This window comes from Adiantum capillus-veneris, chromosome 9 (assembly GCF_014529385.1).
Source record: "Adiantum capillus-veneris isolate H3 chromosome 9, ASM1452938v2, whole genome shotgun sequence".
NCBI lineage: Eukaryota > Viridiplantae > Streptophyta > Polypodiopsida > Polypodiales > Pteridaceae > Adiantum > Adiantum capillus-veneris.
The window spans coordinates 37,981,771-38,003,757 of NC_140939.1; the positions used below are offsets into that span (position 1 = coordinate 37,981,771).

The window sequence follows — 21,987 nt, forward strand, 5'->3', positions numbered from 1 at the left end:
TGTAATGCGATTTATTATCTTGCTACTGTGATTTATTTATTCGAGTCAAACATTGTACCTATTATTTCCAACCCACCCTCCCCTACCCTATTCACGTAATGCGATTTGTTATCTTGCTACCTGTGATTTATGCATTTGAATCAAACATTGTACCTATTATTTCCAACCCACCCTCCCCTACCCCATCTACTAATGTCTAGTTCTTTCTCTCTGTCACTTTCTTAGCTTTTGAATGTTTCGCTTAATGTCTGTCTCTCCATGATCCTTAATATCCCGTTCTTTCACTAATACATTCTCGATAATAATCAAATTTGACTTACATGAAGGTTTTCACACTGAATTCGTACAAAATCATGGATATTTATTCACTTTTTCCCTTTTTTCCCATCCTTGAGTTTTTATGAGGAATATTTGAAGAAGGAGAATGGAAGGGTGAACTGGAAATGACGCGGTGGACCTCGATACTTAGGCTATGGTCACGCGAGGCTTAGTTGGCCGTAACATTTCTGACAGCGTTTCTGAGCATTTTTACGGGCTTAGTTCGTGTCACTATGTCTTTTTTAGCAGAGTTGGAAAACTATGCCCGCTACTTGCCGGTCGCAACATTTGTTTCTCTCTCACTGCCTGCGCCTCACTCTCTCTCTCACTACCTGCGCTTGCCCGTCGCCTTTTGAATGCCGTACACGAGGCTTACAGATAACTAAGCCTCGCGTGACCACGCCCTTAAAAGCTAGGCGCAACTTTACTGGGTGGAAAGTGAACGTTGCGAGGAACAGCTCGCAGTCTGAAATTGCTGCCTAAGGGAGGGGAAAATTTCCAAGCGTGTGAAGTCTGGCAAGCAGCAAGCTCTCCTGCGAATCAACCATAGTGAAGGTAATGCCGATGGCAGCTGCGGGCTATTGCGTTTCTGGTGCTCGCTGCCCATCGCAGGCCGCAGCTTGCCCAGATTTTCAAGCGCTTGGTAATGTTGGGCGCAGCTTGAAAATTCAGGTCCCCGAAAGAACACAGATTACTCGGCAGCGTTTTGAAGTTCGTGCTTCCATAGCTAGCTCTGAGGTTGCAGAGAAGAAATCTGTTGCTGAAGATGCCTACAGCTCCCTCAGTCAGGTCTGTGCTGTGCTTGGCACTCAGTGGGGGGATGAAGGAAAGGGAAAACTTGTCGATATCCTTGCTGAGCGCTATGACATAGTGGCCAGATGTCAGGTTAGGTACTGGTGTTTCAAGATTGTGTGCTTGCTTTGCATGTAATAGCCAAACATTTTTCTGATGTTTTCATACTCTGTGTGTGCATCTTGGTATATTGTTTCTGAACTGTATTTGTTTCGAGACAATTTTTTTCCAGTATTCTGCTTTGTACTGTCAGTGTGTATTTACTGGTAATTACGTTTTAGAAGTGGATATCTTGTAGGTTTGTTGGATGATGCTTTTTAGTGAGACACATGTGTGCATGTTCAAGTGATGTAATTGTTTGGAATGGACTTTAGCCTACGACCCTCCTCTAGATGATTACCCCATGCTTTTTCTATGATGTGTATGAATCTCCTCGATTTTTGATTCTTGCTTATGCTTGTGCGTGCTATCATTTTGCATTGTCTTGTGAGTGGTGGTCAAATGCACGCCTGTATGAAGTCAATGTCCACTAAAAACTCGTTTACTGTCTGTTACAAATGTAATCAAGCTTCTTTTTTTGGGGGGGGGGGGGGGGGAGGGGGTTGTTAAAGTTATGCATCTCAAGCGAATGCTCAATGTGATCTTATTTATTTGTCATTTTATGTATTTTCTACTTATTTGGCATTAGAATTGCCCTGAGTTGAGAGGTATTCGAGAACCCCTAGCCCCCATTGTAATAATCAACTAATTCATTTGCTGATAGTTTTGGTTTGGAGAATCTCTCTTTGTCTCTCTCTCTCGTACATATCCTTTCTCTATGCTTCCGCATCGTCTACTTTGACATGATATCAAAGATTTTGTTGATGAAGTCCAGTTGTAGTACCATTGACAGTGATCCTCATGTCTGCTACTTGGTGCCAATGATAAATATAGGCAAGAAGTCATCAAAGTACCGTGTGTTGAGCTTGATATCTCAACAACAACTTTGTCAATCACAAGGACGAGTAGGTGCATTTGCATTGTAAGAAAATGTGTGGAAAGCACATCTCCATCATAAAAATTGCCTCAGTAGCATTTAGGCATGGTTTCTCTACATTTTCCTTTGTGATCTATGTCGATGAGATCGGATGTACCAAAGATGGATGGTTAGACATGATCTTAGAGTGCCAACAACCCGAAAATACGCCGGAAAATTATGACGCATAGAACTATATACATGTCTGTGGGGATCCTGTTGCCCCCCCCCCCCAAACACACACACACACACACACACACACACACACACACACACACACACACACAAATGCACTGTAGTGTGATGGGAGCGCGTTAGAGAAGCGAGTCCAAGTCTAGAAGAGGATGGGATGTTGTAGATTTGGAAAGAGCATGGAGTGGGCGAGAAATAGGCATGCTACTGAAAATGCAGCAATAGAGCACCGATTGTGCATGACGTTGTAATGGGTGGTCATATGGATATAAATGCTACATTGGAAAAGATTGAATGATTCTTTTATTGGCCAAAGGTACTGTCAGATGCAATGGAATTGAGAGAATATAGCTAGATTCGAGAATTCACGCTTGTACGAACTGTTGTTCTTTCCTTGCATTAATAAATGCAACTTATGCATTATTAATGGTTTCTTTTAGATACTTGAAATGAGAGAGAGAGAGAGAGAGAGAGAGAGAGAGAGAGAGAGAGAGAGAGAGAGAGAGAGAGAGAGAGAGAGTCTTCTCATTTTGTAGAGGATTTTGACTATTTGGTAGGTTTTGCATCACTAATAGGTGTCCTGTTATCTGAGATCTTGTCCTCGCAGTTCTTTGCGGTTGGTCTATGGATATCTCTAGATGTCTCTTTGAGTTCCTTGTAGTTGTCAGGAACACGTCACATTTTACTCAATCTAGAGCGAACTCCCATGATCAGATTCAACGTACAGGCTCTATATGAGGACTCCATTTGGACGAGGGAGGCTATTTATGATACCATACAGGAGCAGACAATGGTTGACTTTATGGATATCAGATAGTTTGCAAACTTGTTTGAGATCGAGTTTAGCGAGGCCTTTGGGAAAGGTGGTTTGGTTAGAGAGATGTGCATCTTGGTATAGTTTAAGAGAAAGAAATGCTTGGATGATGGTTGTTTTGCTGTAACACTGCGCCAAGGGCAATGTTACTATAGGTCAATGACAGATGATCCTCGGGTCGCTCGGGAGGAAGTGTAGGGGGAAGATCATCCTAGATAAACAAGTGCTTAAACTTTTCAAACAACTCACCATACCTGTCACGAATACCCAAGTTCCGTGATGTGGGGTTGAGATAGATGACCGTCGCTTGGGCTCCTCGACGTAGCTCCCTTTTTGCTTGGACATGAGAAATGAGAGGGAGAGAGGGAATGTTACTCTCGCCTCGAATGAGGACTGGTTGCGACACATTGTTGTTGATGAGAAGTGTGCACTTCTCCCAGTCAACAACGGGTTTAAACATGCGAAACCACTTAATGCCCATAATAATGTCACATTGTGCAAGTTTAGAGATTACAAAACGACGAGTAAATTGAGTTTGTTGAATGACGAATTTGACATCATTAACTTCTTGAGAGATCGAAGCGTCCATGCCTTCAGAAAACCCCTACACCGGGAGGGTGGGGATGGGAGAAGCCTGAAGACGTGCATGTTTCATAAGAGGTTCACTTATGACATCATGATAACTTCCAGAATCAAACCACACAATGACCCGTTGACCATTCACATGTCCTTAACATTTTATGAGTTCATTTTCTAGTTATTTGACAACCTAAAACTCCTTGAGCAATCTTTTCATCAGATGTTCATCAGATGTGAGTTGAGGCTTATGAGATTTTTCTTTACCCTTATCATTAGATTTATCGCCCTTAGATTGAGATGGAGAATTAGATTGAGCAGAAGAATTGAGAGTTCTTTTACCATTCCCATTAGAGTTCTTGTCTTTAGACGAGTCACGAGAGGAAGAGTTACTATTACCAAAGGCTGTCTTGAGCTTACCCTTGTGCTTCATCTCTTGGAGTTGAGCCAAGCGTATAACATCTTGCAATGTCTTTGGATCACCGGCCTCCACATCAAACTTGATGGAGTGGTTCAATCCAAAGAGAAAAGCCTCTAATCTTTCATTATCTGATTTCGGCAATTGTCCACCTAGCTGCGACACAGTTAGCATATGACATCACAAGTTTACCTTGTTCAGACAAAGCCCGAAAATCCTCTTTGAATCGCTTCAAGTACTGTGGAGGTAAGAAGTGAGTCCTTAGATCCTCCTCGAACTCCTCCCAACTAAGCTCGAGAGGGGGAATGAGAAGAGACTCCGAATGGGCATCCATGTGGGCTTCTTGCTTCTTTTCCATCCACTCATCCTTCCAAGTCATGGCATCACTGGTGAGATGCACGGAAGCCAAGAGAACCTTGTTATTATCATACTTTTTCCACAACCGCAAAATAGGATGTAAATTTATACAGCCAAGAGTAAATGACAATCGCATCCGTCTTACCGTTATAGTTACTAAACGTGATCTTCTCGGAAATAAGTTCATTGGTCATTCGTGTAGCAATGGTCGCCTCCGTGATGGTCTTGGCAAGCTTTTCATAATCGAGCTCTGAATGAGAGGTATAGGATCTCACCGACAAGGTGGTGATGAGATCACGCATGGTTTAGCCTACAAGCCTCTGCTTCGGCCGTCCCAATCCACGCTCCTCACGCTCCGCCGTTTCCACTTGCTCTAATCGACGTGCTTCCTCTGTGTCCATTCGTTCTTGTCATCAAGCTTCGTCTTGCCGGCGTGCCGCATCATCATCTCCATCATCATGCACATCATGGCATCCATGGGATTTGGTGGCAAAGGAGGAGGGGTTGGGGGAGGGCTAGGAGGAATTGTAGGTGGCACTTGCTCGCCTTCTTGATTGGTGGAGGTCTCCATACCGCTACGAGTCTTGACCATGCAAGGATTTCTCCTCTTGGTTCAAGGAAGGTCGTAGACTAACCTTCGGGAGACTATCTACCCCCTCGTCGGCACACCCCACATGCAACACCCGGTATACAATTGGTTTCTATTTTTTGACGCTCAAGGTGCACGGCTCTACGCACAATGGCAGGCTTGCTGTTCCAAGAGTGGGAGGAGTATACAACGAAGGGCTGCACACACAACCAAAAACACAAGAGGAAAAAAACTTTTTGGGGATTAGCGGATTAGTGCAAAATCTTCAAAGCTCTAATACCAATGTCATGCGCAGCGGAATTGAAATGGTGAAGATCTAGTTTTACACTTCCACAAAATCCTTTCTTTTCTTCCTTGCGTTAGTGAATGCTTTATGCTTGAATGATGGTTCTTTTTACCTTCCCGCGAAGAGAGGGGCTGAGAGAATGCAGCAGAGATGTGTAGAGGGAGAGAGAAAGAGAGAGAAGAAGAGAGCGACACCCGATGGGGTCCCAACCAACCCTCTCTAGGGCCCCCCACACCGTTACCGATGTGGTATTTGCTTATTGCGTAAATGGAATGTATACACAATGCAATACCTCAATGCAGACTCTACTGACTCAAGGGATGACTGTCGCCGCGGTAACTCCTCTGAAAGAGGCACCTCCAGGACTGATTTGATGCGCGTTGTATCCTCCTTGATGTGGGAATGACGGATGACCACCATCGGTTGATTTGCACTCCCGATGTGAGAGGGATGAAGGGCTGGAAACGCAGATCTCGACTAGGCCGACGATGGACAACAATGGAGCACTCAACTCTGGCGAGGGAATGGCCGAGGGGAGAGCTAGATGGGTTGCCGAAGTACTGGACCGCATCCGAAGACGGCAAGGCTGCAGATCTCACCCGCACACAATGGCGACCGGCTGAAAACTGAAAACTGAAAACGCTGACCTGATCTGCTGGCAACACCTTGTGCCAGGGCTAAATTTTGCAAAACGCTGGCTGAATTTGCAACTTGCACTTCCTCTTCTGCCTTCTGTTGCAAACGCTAGGTTGCTTGCATCCCTTTATAGGTGAATTATGAGGCCTTCAGAATTTGCTTAGGCCTAGGTAGGGCAGGTGTCCTACTTCCCAACAAATAAATCATAAAATGATTTATTTTAAAAATAAGTCCAGGGGTCCAGATTTGGGGGCAACTGTCGCACATCTGCCCACCCGGAAATCCGATTGACGCGGAGAATGGTTTGTTGGATTCCTCTAACCTACAACTACATGCTCGTCATGCCAGATACCCAGCGTAGTGTAATAACATTTGTCAAAACGCGTATATAAACCATTTATGCAAGAGGGTTCCAAAACTGGAAAACCTAATCTAATGGACTTGTCCGGACATGTAGGTCCTGCAAACAGGCTCACACAATTGCTGGTACTAATCCTCCTAGGATTCTAAACATCCCTATCTAGGAAGAAGGGCTCTGGAAGTCGATGAAGCATGTTTACGTGGCACACAGAGCCATGTGCACATGACAGAATTCGCCTATCCTGCGTCAGTCTCGACATGGATATCGAAAGCCGATAGGATGAATAAGGATTTCTTTGCACACTTGCAGGATCGTCCGAAGGGGGCTTTTATTAGAGCCTTACAAGATTATGGAGACAGGTTACACACAGACCTTAATGTGGTCCTTGACATTGCTTGCGATTTTCTTGAGCATTTGTTCACTGCCGGTCATCGGACTGATGTTATCGTGCATGCTAGAGAAGAGATTTAGTCTCATGTACAACGTGCGGTTACAACGAATATGTCACTTTACTAGCTCACTTCTCTGTGCATGATGCCTCTTGTCTTGTAGAGGATGGGTTGACTATAGTTCTTCTTGTAGTTTTGGGATGCTCTCAGCCCTGTTATGCTTTCAGTTTACATCATATATTTGACACAGAGAGATGCATGCATCTATGTGTTTGGGACTTATTTCTGTTATACCGAAAGGGCAAGATGCATCGTCAACCCAAGAGTGGAGAGCGATCACTCTCATGTCTTCTATGTGTAAGATCTTTGCTCGCATGATCAATATGCGGTTGAAATCCTTTATGCCAAATCTCATCCATGCTTCACAGATAGGTTTTGTGTTGGATCAATGTATTTTGGATAACATCTTTACCTTCTATGAGGCAATTGAGTGGGCTCGTTAGATAGATCAGCCTAAAGCGTTCATGCTTCTTGATTTTCTATGAGGCACTGTGTGGGCTCGTTAGATAGATCAGCCTAAAGCGTTCATGCTTCTTGATTTTGAGAAGGCTTATGATAGAGTAGATTGAGGTTTCTTGGAGTACACTATTCAAAGGATTGGTTTTTCCTTGCAGTGGATTAGAGATGTATTTGCATTATACCGTATTGCCTCCAGCACTGCCACGATTAGAGGCCACATTGGATGACATTTTCCTATGTCTTGTTCAGTCCGACAGGATGTACCTTGGTAGCTTACTTCTTTCTGTTTTTGGTCGACGCCATGTCTCTTTCTTGTGTCATAGGACCTCACAATTGAGAGGTCTTACTATGCCTTTCGATGACTCGTGAGATTTGTTGGATCAAGAGTATGTAGATGACACTATGCTCTTTGTACAGTATGAGACACCCACCTTGGACAGATTACGGGATGCTCTCGCTATCTTTTGCTTGGCTAGTGGTGTTCTCATCAATTGGCACAAAACTTTTGGTTTTCTTGTAGGATTGGATGAGGATTGTTAATGGAGTGCGCATGATAATTTCACTTAGGCTACCTAGAGGACAGACTTGCAGATATTTGGGTTTCCATGATGGCATTGATGTGTCAGTTGAGCAGCAATTTGTACCCATGCTACCGTCTATCAAGAAGAAACTTTGCCATCGGTCATCCTTGCATTTGTCTTTTGGTGAGGTTTTTAGTTGGCAGAGCCCTTGTGGTGAATCAAGTTCTTCTTGCAATGGCTTGGTTCACCACATCCTGCATGACTCTTCACTCTGTCATTATGGCACGTTTGAAGCACCTTGTACACAACTATTTGTGGGATGGTCTAGATGGCTCTAGTGACGAGTTCTCGACCACAAGTCCATTGGGACACAGTCATTTTACCTAGAGAGGAGAGAGGCTTGGGGATTATTGATCCATAGTTTCAGAGGAGGCATTGCTTGCCAAGCTCATAGTACGGGGATTGTTTCTAGGGGTTGAACCAGTGTGGATGGCAATTTGTTGATTGATTAGAGTAGGCATCCCTGATGGGTTTGTGACGTGGGGGGTTAGTTGCATGGCTTTTGCAATTTCCGGGGTCACACGTTTTTTCAGGGCTTGCCCACAAATCTGGTCTTCATGCTTACTTCCTTAGGATACAGACTGGGCACTCTACAGATGATCCCAAATGCAGGTTACTTGTTGGAATTTTTCCAGTGGGACAGTGTGTTCACCATGATATGCAGCATCACGCTTTGGACCATGTGGACAGCTCGATGTGCCCACATTGTGGGCTCACAATCCTCTACATCCACCGTCTTTATAGCCATTTGAAATGAGTTGCTACATACTCTTGGGATTCTTCAACTATCTCCTCTAGGGCAGCGGAGCATTGTTGATGCGTCTTTCTTCACACATGGGTGAGATTGTCAGTTCCTTTTAGTCGGGATCATGCCCACATCAAATGGCATTATGCACCCCCCCAATGGTTCATGTCACACTCATCTTACATGCCACCTTGATGTTTACATAGTCTACACATTGTTACCTTGCTTTGGTACTTCCTTTGGGTTGACCATCTCTAGAGGTCTCTTATGTACATGGAATACATCCCCTTTTTAGAGAGAGAGAGAGAGAGAGAGAGAGAGAGAGAGAGAGAGAGAGAGAGAGAGAGAGAGAGAGAGAGAGAGAGAGAGAGAGAGAGAGAGAGAGAGAGAGAGAAATGAAATGTTATATTAACGTCTTCAAAAGGCCAAAGGGACCTATGAGACCAGAAAGTTACAATGTGGTGGATCTGATACAAAGTCAGAGTAACAAGATGATAGAATGACAAAATGACAAAATAAAATACTATGGAATCCTAAACTGCTAGGTGTGGACTAAGTAGCTAAACAACTAGCTGGGATAGCTAGATCACAGGAGATCCAGCATCGGTCGCTGGCGGATCTCATCAATCTCCTCCATGGTTAGTAGTCTGACCGGGCGTCGTGCATGTCGAGCCAAAGTGACCCCAATCCTCTGATGCAGCCTCCGTCGATGCTGTGTAGTCCTCCGCAGTCGTGGGCGTCTGGATCTCCCCAGCTCAGTCGCTCGGTCGATCAGTATGCCTCTGGTGTAAAGCGACGGGCTCTGCTGTGGTAGTAACTCCTCCGGGTGTTCAGTGGCAGCTCTAAAGAAGTCTGTGATTTGTCTCTAAGACTGGCTAGCCTCTCCTCTCATCAGGCTCTGTCTGTGTCTGCGCAGCTCGAGCAAAAACAAACCCAGGCATCTCTGATCCTCGTACCGCATGACTCTAGAGAATGGTCCAAAGCCCTCTCTGAACAAGCAATGGAAGCGGCCTCGTATCTTGTAGTAGACGGGGCAGTGGCATGTGTAGTGCAACTCTGTCTCACGCTCGATGTCACACAGGGGGCATGTCCTGGCCTCTGCTGGTACTCTGCTGTATCTCCCAGTCCCGATCCGCAGCTGGTGTGAAGATGTGCGTATCTGGCCAATAGCACATCGTATTTGAAACGAACGCGGAGAAAGGATCTCTCGGCTACACAGACCGCCTACAGATACGCGTCGAACGAACCACCCGACCATAGCCACCCGACCATAGCCACCATCCGGCAGCTCCCCCGTGCTGGGGCAAGCGTCCGAGGACGTAGGCGTGCACCTGTAAGACCGAGCGTCCCATATCACCCGGCCTCACCTCCTCGAGGTGACCTCGCGCACTCCTAGCCTCGCGGGCTAACCACTGGCACTCTGCCAGTGGGGGTCGATAACTAGGGTCGATAACTACAAATGAGGCCTTGGCCTCCCTTTTATAATAATGGCCAGCCACATTGGCCGGGTCACACTACGTTCGCGCGGACACTGGACGCCCATCCGGACGGCATCTGGGCTAGATTCCCTCTCCTGTGAGCGGGACATAACATACTTCCCCCCTTAAGAGCCATTGATGTCCTCATCAATGAAGTGGGGATACTGAGCCTTCAAAGCTCTAACAGGTTCCCAAGTAGCAAATCTTTCAGATTGACCCTTCCATTTAATTAAGTACTTGTCATAAGCCTTTTGACGTGAATGACGGGTACGATGATCTAAAACCGCTTTTGGTTCTTGAGGAATATACTCACTCCTGGCTACACAGACCGCCTACGGATACGCGTCGAACGAACCACCCGACCATAGCCACCATCCGGCAGCTCCCTCGTGCAGGGGCCAGCGTCCGAGGACGTAGGCGTGCACCTGTAAGACCGAGCGTCCCATACCACCCGGCCTCACCTCCTCGAGGTGACCTCGCGCACTCCTAGCCTCGCAGGCTAACCACTGGCACTTTGCCAGTGGGGGTCGATAACTAGGGTCGATAACTACAAATGAGGCCTTGGCCTCCCTTTTATAATAATGGCCAGCCACACTGGCCGGGTTCACACTACGTCCGCCCGAACACTGGACGCCCATCCCGACGGCATCTGGGCTAGATCCCCTCTTTTGTGAGCGGGACATAACATACTTACCCCCTTAAGAACCATTGATGTCCTCATCAATGAAGTGGGGATACTGAGCCTTCAAAGCTCTAACAGGTTCCCAAGTAGCAAACCTTTTAGATTGACCCTTCCATTTAATTAAGTACTCGTCATAAGCCTTTTGACGTGAATGATGGGTACGATGATCTAAAACCGCTTTTGGTTCTCGAGGAATATACTCAGTTTGCATATCTTGCCATACATTTTCCTCGATAAGCACCACAACGTCGGCTTCGCCCAATTTTACTTTAAGGCGGCTGACATGAAACACTGGATGTACACTAACATCCGAAGGAAGAGCCAGCTTGTAGGTAACTTGGCCAATCTTCTTTGTGATCAAGAACGGACCACAATATCTAGCTGAAAGCTTGTAATGCTTTCCTGTTCGCATAGTCTTGGAATCCTTGGGTATCTTCAGATAGACCCATTGTCCCACATCTAGAGTCCTTGGAGACCTCTTTTGATTAGCATTAGTAGTAACTCGGTCACGAGCCGTTCTTATACTATCCTTAGCCAATTCGAGCATTTCTTGCATGTCATATAGGAAATCACGAGCTTGGCGCTCCTTGACTTTCTCTAAGCCAATAGCAATCGGGGATTTAGGCTCAAATCCATACATCAGCATGAACGGGCTAAATCCAGTAGCAGAATGCTTGCTACTATTATAGGCAAACTCTAACTGTGGAAGATACCTTTCCCAGTCAGATTGTCTGTGAGAGACATAGGCTCTCAACATGTCCTCTAACGTCTGATTCATCCTCTCCGTTTGTCCATCGGACTCAGGATGGTCAGAAGACGACATACTCAACTTCGTCTGAAGGTGAGCAAAGACATCTCACCAAAATCGGCCAGTGAACTTAGTATCACGATCATTGACGATATCTTCTGGGAGACCATACAGCTTATAAAGTTGATCGACAAATAAAACCGCCAACTCATGGCTTTTTACTGTCGACTTCGTTGGTATAAACTTCGCCATTTTTGTGAGTCTATCGACCACAACCCAAATAGCGTCATTGCCCCGACTAGTATTTGGCAAACCCACGATGAAGTCCATGGAAATACTTTGCCACTTGGCATCTGGGATTTCCAATGGATGTAGCAGGCTAGCTTTCCTAAGGCGCTCTGCCTTATTGACCTGACACTGAGCGCATCTCTTCACATAGCTCTCTATGTAAGAGCGCATTCTTGGCCAATAGAAATATCGCTTGACCAAAGCCAAAGTTCTCTGGATGCCTGGGTGCCCGACGCTAGGAACATCGTGGCATTCGCACAAAATCCTTTGTCGAATCTCATCGATTTCCGGCATGCAGACTTTACCATTTCTGAACAATAGTCCACCTCTAATGGAATATTGTCGCTGTCTCGTCTCTCCAGCACGACTCACTTGGGTCTCCGGACCACCCAAGCCTGTATGCGAGTCACGCCCCGCTTCGACCTCGTTCCATATCTTGCCAAAATGGCAATCGGAATGACATAGCCCTCGGAGAGAGAGATAGAAATCCGTCGAGATTTCAGCCATAGACAAGGCATTGACCTCAGGAATCCTGCTGAGCGCATCGGCAACTCGGTTGCTGGATCTTTTTCTATAACGGATCTCAAAGTCAAACTCTTGCATAAGCTCAACCAATCTAACCTTCCGGCCTCTGAGATCACCCTGATCACAGATATAGCGCAAGGAATGATGATCTGTCCATGCAACAAACGTAGAGCCATACAAGTAGTGCCGCCATTTCCTCAGGGCGTGGACTACAGCATAAAGCTCCTTTTCATACTTTGGATAACGCATCTCAACGTCAGAAAGTGTCTTACTTTCAAACGCGACAAGACGTCCATTCTGGTATAATGCCGCACCAATAGCATAATCACTAGCATTCGTTTCAACCACAAACAGGTTGCTAGGATCCACAATGTGTAATATTGGCGCACTAGTCACCAAGTGCTTTAGTGTCCGAAAGCTCTTGTCGAGATGCTCATTCAAGACAACAGGGGGATTACCTTTACGATGAGGACCCGAAGTCTTCGGCCCTTTCACCCCTCCTTTTAAAAGTTGCGTAAGCAGAGCAGCAACTTTAGAGTAATCCTTGATAAACTTGCGAAAGAATCCTGTAAAGCCTAAAAAGGACTTTACTTGGCGTACATTCTTCAGAATGGGCCAATTTCGCACTTTATCCAACTTTTCAGGGTCGACGCGAATTCCATCGCGAGTAATGATGTGACCCAAGTACAGAAGCTCTTTTGTAAAGAATTCACACTTAGAAGCCTTAGCGTAAAGCTTCTCAGTTCTCAGTACTTCAAGAACAGCGCGTATATGCGCTAAGTGCTCAAGCAAACTTCGGCTGTAGATCAAGATATCATCGAGAAATACAACAGCGAAGTTGCCTAAAAATGGTCTCAGCAGATCATTCATCATCTGCTGAAACGTAGCCGGAGCATTGGTCAAACCAAAAGGCAAGACCAAAAAGTCGTAGTGACCATAACGCGTATGGAAGCCTGTCTTAGGAATATCTTCCAGTTTGATCCGTATCTGATGATAGCCTGATCGCAGGTCTATCTTCGTAAAATACAACGCTCCATGGAGCCGATCTATGAGATCGTCCATGCGCGGGAGCGGATACTTGTTCTTGACAGTGAGCTTATTCAACCCCTTGTAATCCACGCAAAAGCGCATAGTGTTATCCTTCTTTCGAGAAAGTAACACTTGCGCTTCCCACGGGGATTTGCTAGGCCGAACAAAACCCCTGTCGAGATAATCCTTCAGCTGTCGCTGAATCTCGTCCTCCTCGGTTTTACTAAACCGATAGGGTTGCTTTGAGAAGGGCTGACTACCAGCCACCAACTCAATGCCATGATCTACTCCTCTTGAAGGCGGCAAGCCAGGAGGTGGATCATCAGGAAAACATCCTTGAAATCAATCATGATTTCGCGGATAAGGTTGGATTCGTCGGAATCCCCAAGTTCAACAGAAGAACATGAAACATTTTTGCGAAATTCAGTGACAGAAGTACCAAGCACTAATGAATCAAACCAAGCAGATGGTACACATTGATAAAAGTCAACATCAGAAGACTTTATTTCTTTATACATTTCCAAAGCAGTAACAACTGGTATTGCAAAACTATTATTTACAGACTTCTGATTACAAAGCGACACAGATACACGAGGCATGTTCTGCTTAACAAAAACAAGAGAGTGATGTACATAGTCTATATACAACGAGTCTTGTTTATCATAAAACCATGGAATTCCTAAAATAACATCTGCTCTATCTAGGCGCATGATGTGGAAATCCAGGTTCTCTTTGTAATCAGCTAGCTCGAGCGACAAGTCTGGAACCATCCGATTCCATACATCCGTATCCACGTCACGAGCCATCTTCACGTGATACTCATGGTCACTGTCCCGCGTCTGTAGGCTCAGTTTCTGCACCAATTTTGCATCCACAAAATTGTGTGAGCTTCCATTATCAAGGAGTACGGTCACGTCGTGACCATTGATCTTCCCGGGGAAACGGAGAAGATCGTGCTTATCAAACACTTTGGTGCTAAAAGTACAGTTAGTGCATGAACTGTGCGCTAAATGATGGATTTCAACTCGAACAACATCAGAGTTACCTAAGATATCGTGAATTTGAATCGAAGGACGGACTTGCGGTTTCTGCGTCTTCTTCTTCTTGGGACAATCCTTGATTTGGTGACCCGTCTGGCCACACCCGAAGCAAGCCCCCTTCTTCACTGCATCCTCGAAGCACCCTCACCGGATTGATGGTTTGCAGTTCTTTTCTTCTCATAATTCGCTCCATTTATCAAATGGAACGTCCTGGCCTTTGCCATTGCATCCTCGACGTCAATCGGGGCTTTATCCTTTATGAAGGCCCACCGGTAGTCCTCATGCAATCCCAGCAGATACATGTGTACTACGTGCATAGAGTCCACCTTGCAGAAGGTGAGCGCCTCTTTGAAAGCTGTCGTATATTTATCGAAAGACAGAGTTTTCATCGAAAGAATCTGCAGTTTGGCATAAGCTTTCAAAGGGTCCATTTTGGTGAAATCGCTCTTGAATTTCACACAAAAATCAGCCCACGTCGTAGGCTTTTCTGTCATGTCACGCCACCAGGTAAGCGCCTTGCTGCGCAGATAGAGAGGAATCGTTTGAATCCTTCGTTCATCATGCTCCCCATGGAGGTCAAAGTATGTGGTCCACTAGTGCAGCCAGTTATTTATGGCTAATTCCGGTCACTCCTCCTCTTCACCCGAGAAATTTATAGTTTTGTACGGAATTGTGGCAGTCGGACTACCTTGCGAATGCCCAAAAGCAGCAATCTGCATCCGCAATTGCTGGAGATTGGTTTCCCCCTCGGAAATACGTGCAGTCGTCGACCGAGCCATATTTTCGAGAGTAGAAAGTCGGGAACTGAGCCCCTGTACGACCCCTTCGAGAGAGGCCAAGCAAAGGTTCGTCTGAACATTCGCGTTTTCCAGAGCGGTAACACGCTGGTGGAAACTCTGGAAAGTGCTTGTAATTGATGTGTAGAGAGCATGCGTGAATGGAATTTGGATGTTACCTGGCGCGTCGTCACGCTGCACATATGAGCTTGAGGAATCCATGGCGAAGTGCGTGAAAAAACTGGAATTTGCACGCGAAACCGAGCTTTTTCTGCACTTTTCGGTCGCGGAAAGTTGAAGGTTGAAGAGCTCTACGCGTCGGCGTGAGCGTCTGAACGCGAGCAGGTGATGGCGGGAGCGCGAGCAGGTGAGAGAGGGAGAACTCATGTGACGAGCAGAGGAGTGAAAAGAGAGATCTTTGCAAACTTGTAAGTCTCTGTAAGTGACTTTTTTAACAATGAGCAGGGTTCACACTTTAACTTAAAAAAATTAAAGTGTCTAGACTATGGTTTTTTTAAAAAAAAACCTCAAGTGACCAAGTCACTTAAAAAAAGAAATCCTTGGCCATAAAATAAGCCAGTGTAAAAACTCTATCGTTGCCAAAAAAAAAAAATCGAACGCCCTCCTTTGTACGGATGTCACGTGGAGAGAAAGGACAGCATATGCTTGTTCCTGGGAGGGGGCACCCTTGCGCACACCCGTGCCATACACACGCCCATCCTCCAGGTCAGCGCCCACGTTGGTAAAAAAAAAACCCTTGTGCAAGGTTCTTTGTCACGCTGCAGAGCTCACACGGAGAGAGGTAACTCTCTCTCTCTCTCTCTCTCTCTCTCTCTCTCTCTGCTTCGCATTGAGGGCCGGAATGCGGAGCCGTCAGGGGGTGGCCTCCAGACCTCCTTGCCGATCCTCCTCAATGGCAATGGGGCAGACAAATCCGCCAAAACGATAGGGGGCACCACCTAGCTTGTGTGCGGCTAGGACGCAAGAGAGTGAGTAGGTAACACACTATGCAATGGACCATATGGAATGCTTCTTGTCATGCAATAAAAAAAATCACTCACTAATCCCCAAGACCATGGGAGAAGAAGAGAGTGGAACCATCTTGACCATTTGCATGACCTTGAACACACACATAAACAAAGAGAGAGAGAGAGAGAGAGAGAGAGAGAGAGAGAGAGAGAGAGAGAGAGAGAGAGAGTTATGGGGTTGCATTTTAGGTATTGTATACTTATCCCATCACGAGAGAGTGATGGAGAGGGAGTTTTAGGGCTAGGAGTTCACATACCACCAAGTGATAAGCAATACATCATGCACAATAAGTAAGAGTAAGAACCACGAGAGAGATTTGTGGAAATATGGCATAAGGAAACCATGTAACTATCAACACAAGACCATATTTACAATAGAGAGACTTAATGGGCAGCCATGGATACTCCAAGTGTAGGCATGAAGCTCAAACACCAAGGCTTAAGAGGTGGTGTGTGTAGCGTAACCCTCTAGCAACTTGTTACCCTATTGTGTAGTGTGTTTTTTGTCTGTAGAAGAGGCCTCTTTATATAGGAGAGGGGAAGCTTGATTAAGATAGAGTTAATTGCTAATTGCAATTAACTTTTTCAAAGCGGATGGTGTAGTGATAATGAAGCTCCTCCCCACCACTTTGGTTTTTTGCATGATGGCCAAGTTGTGACTAGGCCTAAAAGATGCCTCTAGCCATGTGAGTGGCCACTCTAGCTAGAGGCCAAATGATGTGGTAAGTGAGGTATAATGATGTACAAAGGTGAGAAAAAGAGGGGTTTTTACAAGGTTGGGTGAGAGAGAGTTGAGGGTAAAGTGGTTGTGTGTGTGTGTGTGGAAGTAGGGAAAATAGGGTAGGCAAACCTGTCACTGTGAGCTGCCAACAGGGTCCCACCATTTTGGACATAGCTCCTCGCTTAGAGCTCCAAAAAATAAAATAAAAATACTGGCAAAGAGATGAGCTCACGAGCTACAACTTTCATTCACGCCACTTTGACAAATTCGGTGTGGAGCTACGTGCTAAAATTCGAGCCAATAAACATGTATTTTCCACATCCCAAAAGTCTTTTTGGTGGACCATATGACCTTACCTTTCTTTATGCTTCCAAAGATGATTCATTGATGCCTTGTGTGAGCATGATGTATACCCATGACTCACCTTGCAACCATCCAAGAGAAGATAATGATAGAGATATGCAAATATAATGAAAATAGAAAATAGGAATTAACATATAGCAAAATGAAGGGAAAATAATTAGTGATGAGATAATAAATAGTAAAAATATTAGAAAAATAGGTAATGATGTGAAAAGTGTTCCTTACTTTTATTAAGATAAATATGATGGGTTTTATTTATTTTTGAAAGATAAAATAGGAAAAACAAGCCAAATCTACTAGTAGGAAAAAAAATGCTAAAGATAGAAATGCTAGAGGTGGTTCATACACTAAAAGCATTTGGCTTCTTTGGCGAGGATACACATGAAAAATACCGAGTGGGGGTGCATGCAAAAAGCCACCATCATTAGCCCTCCCCCAAAAGCTAGAGGCCTCTTCTACACACAAAAACACACTAAACAATAGGGTAACAAGTTGCTAGAGGGTTACGCTACACACACCACCTCTTAAGCCTTGGTGTTTGAGCTTCATGCCTACACTTGGAGTATCCATGGCTGCCCATTAAGTCTCTCTATTGTAAGTATGGTCTTCTATATAAAGAGGCTTCTTCTACACACAAAAAACACACTACACAATAGGGTAACAAGTTGCTAGAGGGTTACGCTACACACACCACCTCTTAAGCCTTGGTGTTTGAACTTTGAGCTTCATGCCTACACTTGGAGTATCCATGGCTGCCCATTAAGTCTCCCTATTGTAAGTATGGTCTTGTGTTGATAGTTACATAGTTTCCTTATGTCATATTCCTACAAATCTCTCTCGTGGTTCTTACTCTTACTTATTGTGCATGATGTATTGCTTATCACTTGGTGGTATGTGAACTCCTAGCCCTAAAACTCTCTCTCCATCACTCTCTCGTGATGGAATAAGTATACAATACCTAAAATGCAGCCCCATAACTCTCACTCTCTCTCTCTCTCTCTCTCTCTCTCTCTCTCTCTCTCTCGCTATTTGTTTATGTGTGTTCAAGGTCATGCAAATGGTCAAGATGGTTCCACTCTCTTCTTCTCCCATGGTCTTAGGGATTAGTGAGTGATTTTTTTTATTTAGGGTTTTGGTAGAGTGCTCTCCCTCTCTCTCTTTCATGACAAGAAGCATTTCATATGGTTCATTGCATAGTGTGTTACCTACTCACTCTCTTGCGTCCTAGCCGTACACAAGCTAGCTGGTGCCCCCTATCGTTTTGGCGGATTTATCTGCCCCATTGCCATTGAGGAGGATCGGCAAGGAGGTGTAGAGGCCACCCCCTGACGTCTCCGCATTCCGGCCCTCAGCACAGAGAGACTTATAGAGGGAGGGACTTATAAAGAGATGTAAAAGTATACCATATGCTGAATTTTAATCTAAAGCAGCAAATTAATGATAAAATACATTAATTTCGATTGAAAACCAAGAACTTCGGTAAGAATCCTCTGATTTTCAGCACTCCCACCTGTTGAATTGCTGAATTTTATCAAATATCAGCAAGAAACACATCAAGTTTCACCTGCAAACACACTCATGAGAAGAAAAACGCACAATTTCAGCGGTTAATCACTAAAAATTACGCAAACTCGAGGTTCCCCGACTCGAACCGATCCGTAGGTGTGCACACAGTTCCTCGTGCAGCCAAGCCGGCTCTGATACCATGAAACGAACGCGGAGAAAGGATCTCTCTGCTACAGAGACCGCCTACAGATATGCGTCGGACGAACCATCCGACCATAGCAACCATCCGGCGGCTCCCTCGTGTTGGGGCCAGCGTCCGAGGATGTAGACGTACACCTGTAAGACCGAGCGTCCCATACCACTCAGCCTCACCTCTCGAGGTGATCTCGCACACTCCTAGCCTCGCGGACTAACCACTGGCACTCTGCCAGTGGGGGTCGATAACTACAAATGAGGCCTTGCCCTCCCTTTTATAATATGGCCGGTCACACTGGCCGGGTTCACACTACGTCCGCCCGGACACTGGACGCCCATCCAGACGGCATCTGGGCTACATCCCCTCTCCTGTGAGCGGGACATAACAGTATCCCATGAGACAAGAAGGTATCCATGTATCCGGGCCTCGTCACAAAACCATCCTGCGTAAGCTGGAGGAGATGCTCTCTGAGAGAGAGAGAGAGAGAGAGAGAGAGAGAGAGAGAGAGAGAGAGAGAGAGAGAGAGAGAGAGAGAGAGAGAGAGAGAGAGAGACGTGACATCAAATTGGAGTTTTTGGGATGAGGTTCTATTTGGGAAGAGTAGATTGCCCAATTGGCAGCCTATTAGAGTGGTAGGCTCTTTCGAGAGGAGATCATGTATTGACTCTGTTTTCACTATGGAGGAGGCACCACTTTGGAGATTGTGGATTTGGCACGGAAATCCCCTTGTTTAGTTGGACTTGATCATGATGAGTGACAGTGGCCTTCGTTGTGCGACGATGGGGCCCCTCTTATCCTTTTCGAGTACATTGTATCCTTGAGAGGAGGCTACTTTTGTGGAACTGATACCCACCTCATCGTCCACGCTAGCCATAGGTATGCCAGGATGAGCACATCCTCCCAGCATTTTAGCGACAGTTTTGGTCACGTGTCACGTGGCACCACGGTGGTTCTCGTCCGTCGGACGTAACGTCACGTCCGATTTCGTCCCGTCCGGTAGTGGCGTCCGTTCCGTCCGGCCCCTTTTTAGTCCGTTTGACCGGTTTTAAAACCGTTGACTGCGCTTTTGTTTGTGAGGATTTTACGTGACTTTTTGGCATAGGATTCCTCCTAGGATCCCCCCCCCTCACCTCCCACATGCCTTGAGCATTGCTTTGGATTCCATTAGCTCCTCTCTCTCCCTCTTCCTCTCTCATTGCTTTGGTCCTTTACCTTGGATTCCATTAGGGCCTAGGCTCCTCTCTCTCTCTCTCTCTTATCTAACTGTCTCTTGTGTTCAAGGGCAAGTGTCTACACTCTAAATCTATATAACGATGCCCTCTTTCTCTTCTTCTCCATTATGTTCCAACTCAAGGCTCAAGCTCATGAGTCATTCTCAAGCTCTCAAGCTCTCCATTCCTCCCTCATAGCTCTCCATTGGCATTCCTCCATGAAGCTTTCCTCTTGAGTCTTCCTCTCTCCATTATCAAAAAATCTCAAGCTCTCCATTGCGTAACCCTTTCAAGTTTCAACTTTCAAGCTCTAAATCTCTCAACTTTCAAGTGTTCTATCATGCCTCCCCCTCTTCATGAAGCTTTTGAAAAGCATTGCCGTTCCTATGAGAGAGTGAGGGACAAACGAAACGTTTGTAGGTGGACATGCAAGTATTGTCCCAAGATCATGACCTCCTGCTCCACTCGACTCATCATCCACTTGACGAAGATGGGAGGTGAAGCCGGTTCATGTCCCAATATACCCGACGACATTTTGGAAGAGTGCAAGAAGAAGTATCTCCCTTTGAAAAGGCGCAAGGTGGGGATGAAGAGAGCTCAAGAGGAGATAGTGGCGCCTGACATTGATGTTACCGACTCGGAGGAGGATACAACTACAAGCGGCCCTTCTCCCTCTACCTCCATTGCAAGCGGTGACACGATGGCAAGCTCAATGGCTACCAATAAGAAGAAGGCATCGGCAAGTGCTAGTGGCCGTCCTCCAAAGCAAGCAAGGCAAGCCCCTCTCTCGCAATCGGTGGGTTTGAGCTCCGGTCCATTGTCTTTCCTCAAAGAGAGACAAAGGCTTGCGGACATTGAGATTGCACGCACCATCATTGAGTGTAATCTTGCTTTCAACATCCTTCGACTAGAGCAGTGGAAGAGGATGGTGAAAGCTATTGCGGCCGTCGGTCCATGTTGGGGGTGGACGGGTCCATCCTATGTGGACATACTCACCAAGAAGCTCGACAAAGAGCGGACAAGAATCGACAAATCCCTTGAGCCCGTGCGAGCCGGATGGGCAAAATATGGGTACTCCATTCTCTCCGATGGGTGGAGTGATCGTAAGAAGAGGGGCATCATTAACATACTCGTGTCATGCCCTCTTGGCACCTACTTCTTGAGAGCGGTTGATGCGGGAGCAAGAGGCAAGAAGGTCACGGGAAAATTCATCTACAAGCACATCAAGGCGGCAATAGAAGAGGTGAGAGTTTAAGTTGTCTCCTCTTCTTGTGCAATGTGCATTGTGCAATGTGTAGTATGTACTTACTACTTTTTTGCCCTCTTGATAAGTGTTCTAAATTTTTCTCTCTTTAATGTAGGTCGGGCCCGAAAATGTGGTGCAAGTGATCACCGATAATGCATCCAATTGCACTAGCATGAGCCGACTACTTGAGGCCGAATACAAGAACATTGTATGGACCCCTTGTGCCTCCCATTGCCTCGATCTTCTCATGGAAGACATAGGAGACCTAGAATGGGTGAAGGCCATTCTCACCCAAGCCCTCACTATCGTCAACTTCATCAATGCTAAGGTGAGAGTACTTGCAATTTTTCGCACGTACTCCGACAAGGAGTTGAAGAAACCCTCGGCAACACGATTTGCCTCTATGTGGCTTCTTCTTGAGCGCCTCTACGATGTCCAATACAAAGTGCAAAAAACCATGGTGTCCGATGAGTTCAAGCAATGGTGTGAAAGGAGAGAACTCGGCAACCTCACAAGAGGCAAAGGCCATCCAACGGCTTTCCCTCAAAGAAGAATTTTGGGA

At 45.8% G+C, this 21,987-nt stretch overlaps 1 protein-coding gene across 1 annotated transcript in view; it reads left to right on the plus strand.

Moving 5' to 3' along the window:
• Positions 1 to 761: 761 nt before the first annotated feature.
• Positions 762 to 21,987, plus strand: part of ADSS (adenylosuccinate synthase) — a 54,818-nt gene continuing 33,592 nt past the window's right edge. The window contains exon 1 of the mRNA XM_086519609.1: positions 762 to 1,203. Within this exon, the coding sequence (XP_086375735.1) occupies positions 877 to 1,203 (327 nt within the window). The 5' untranslated portion in view covers positions 762 to 876. The remainder of the gene's footprint in view (positions 1,204 to 21,987) is intronic.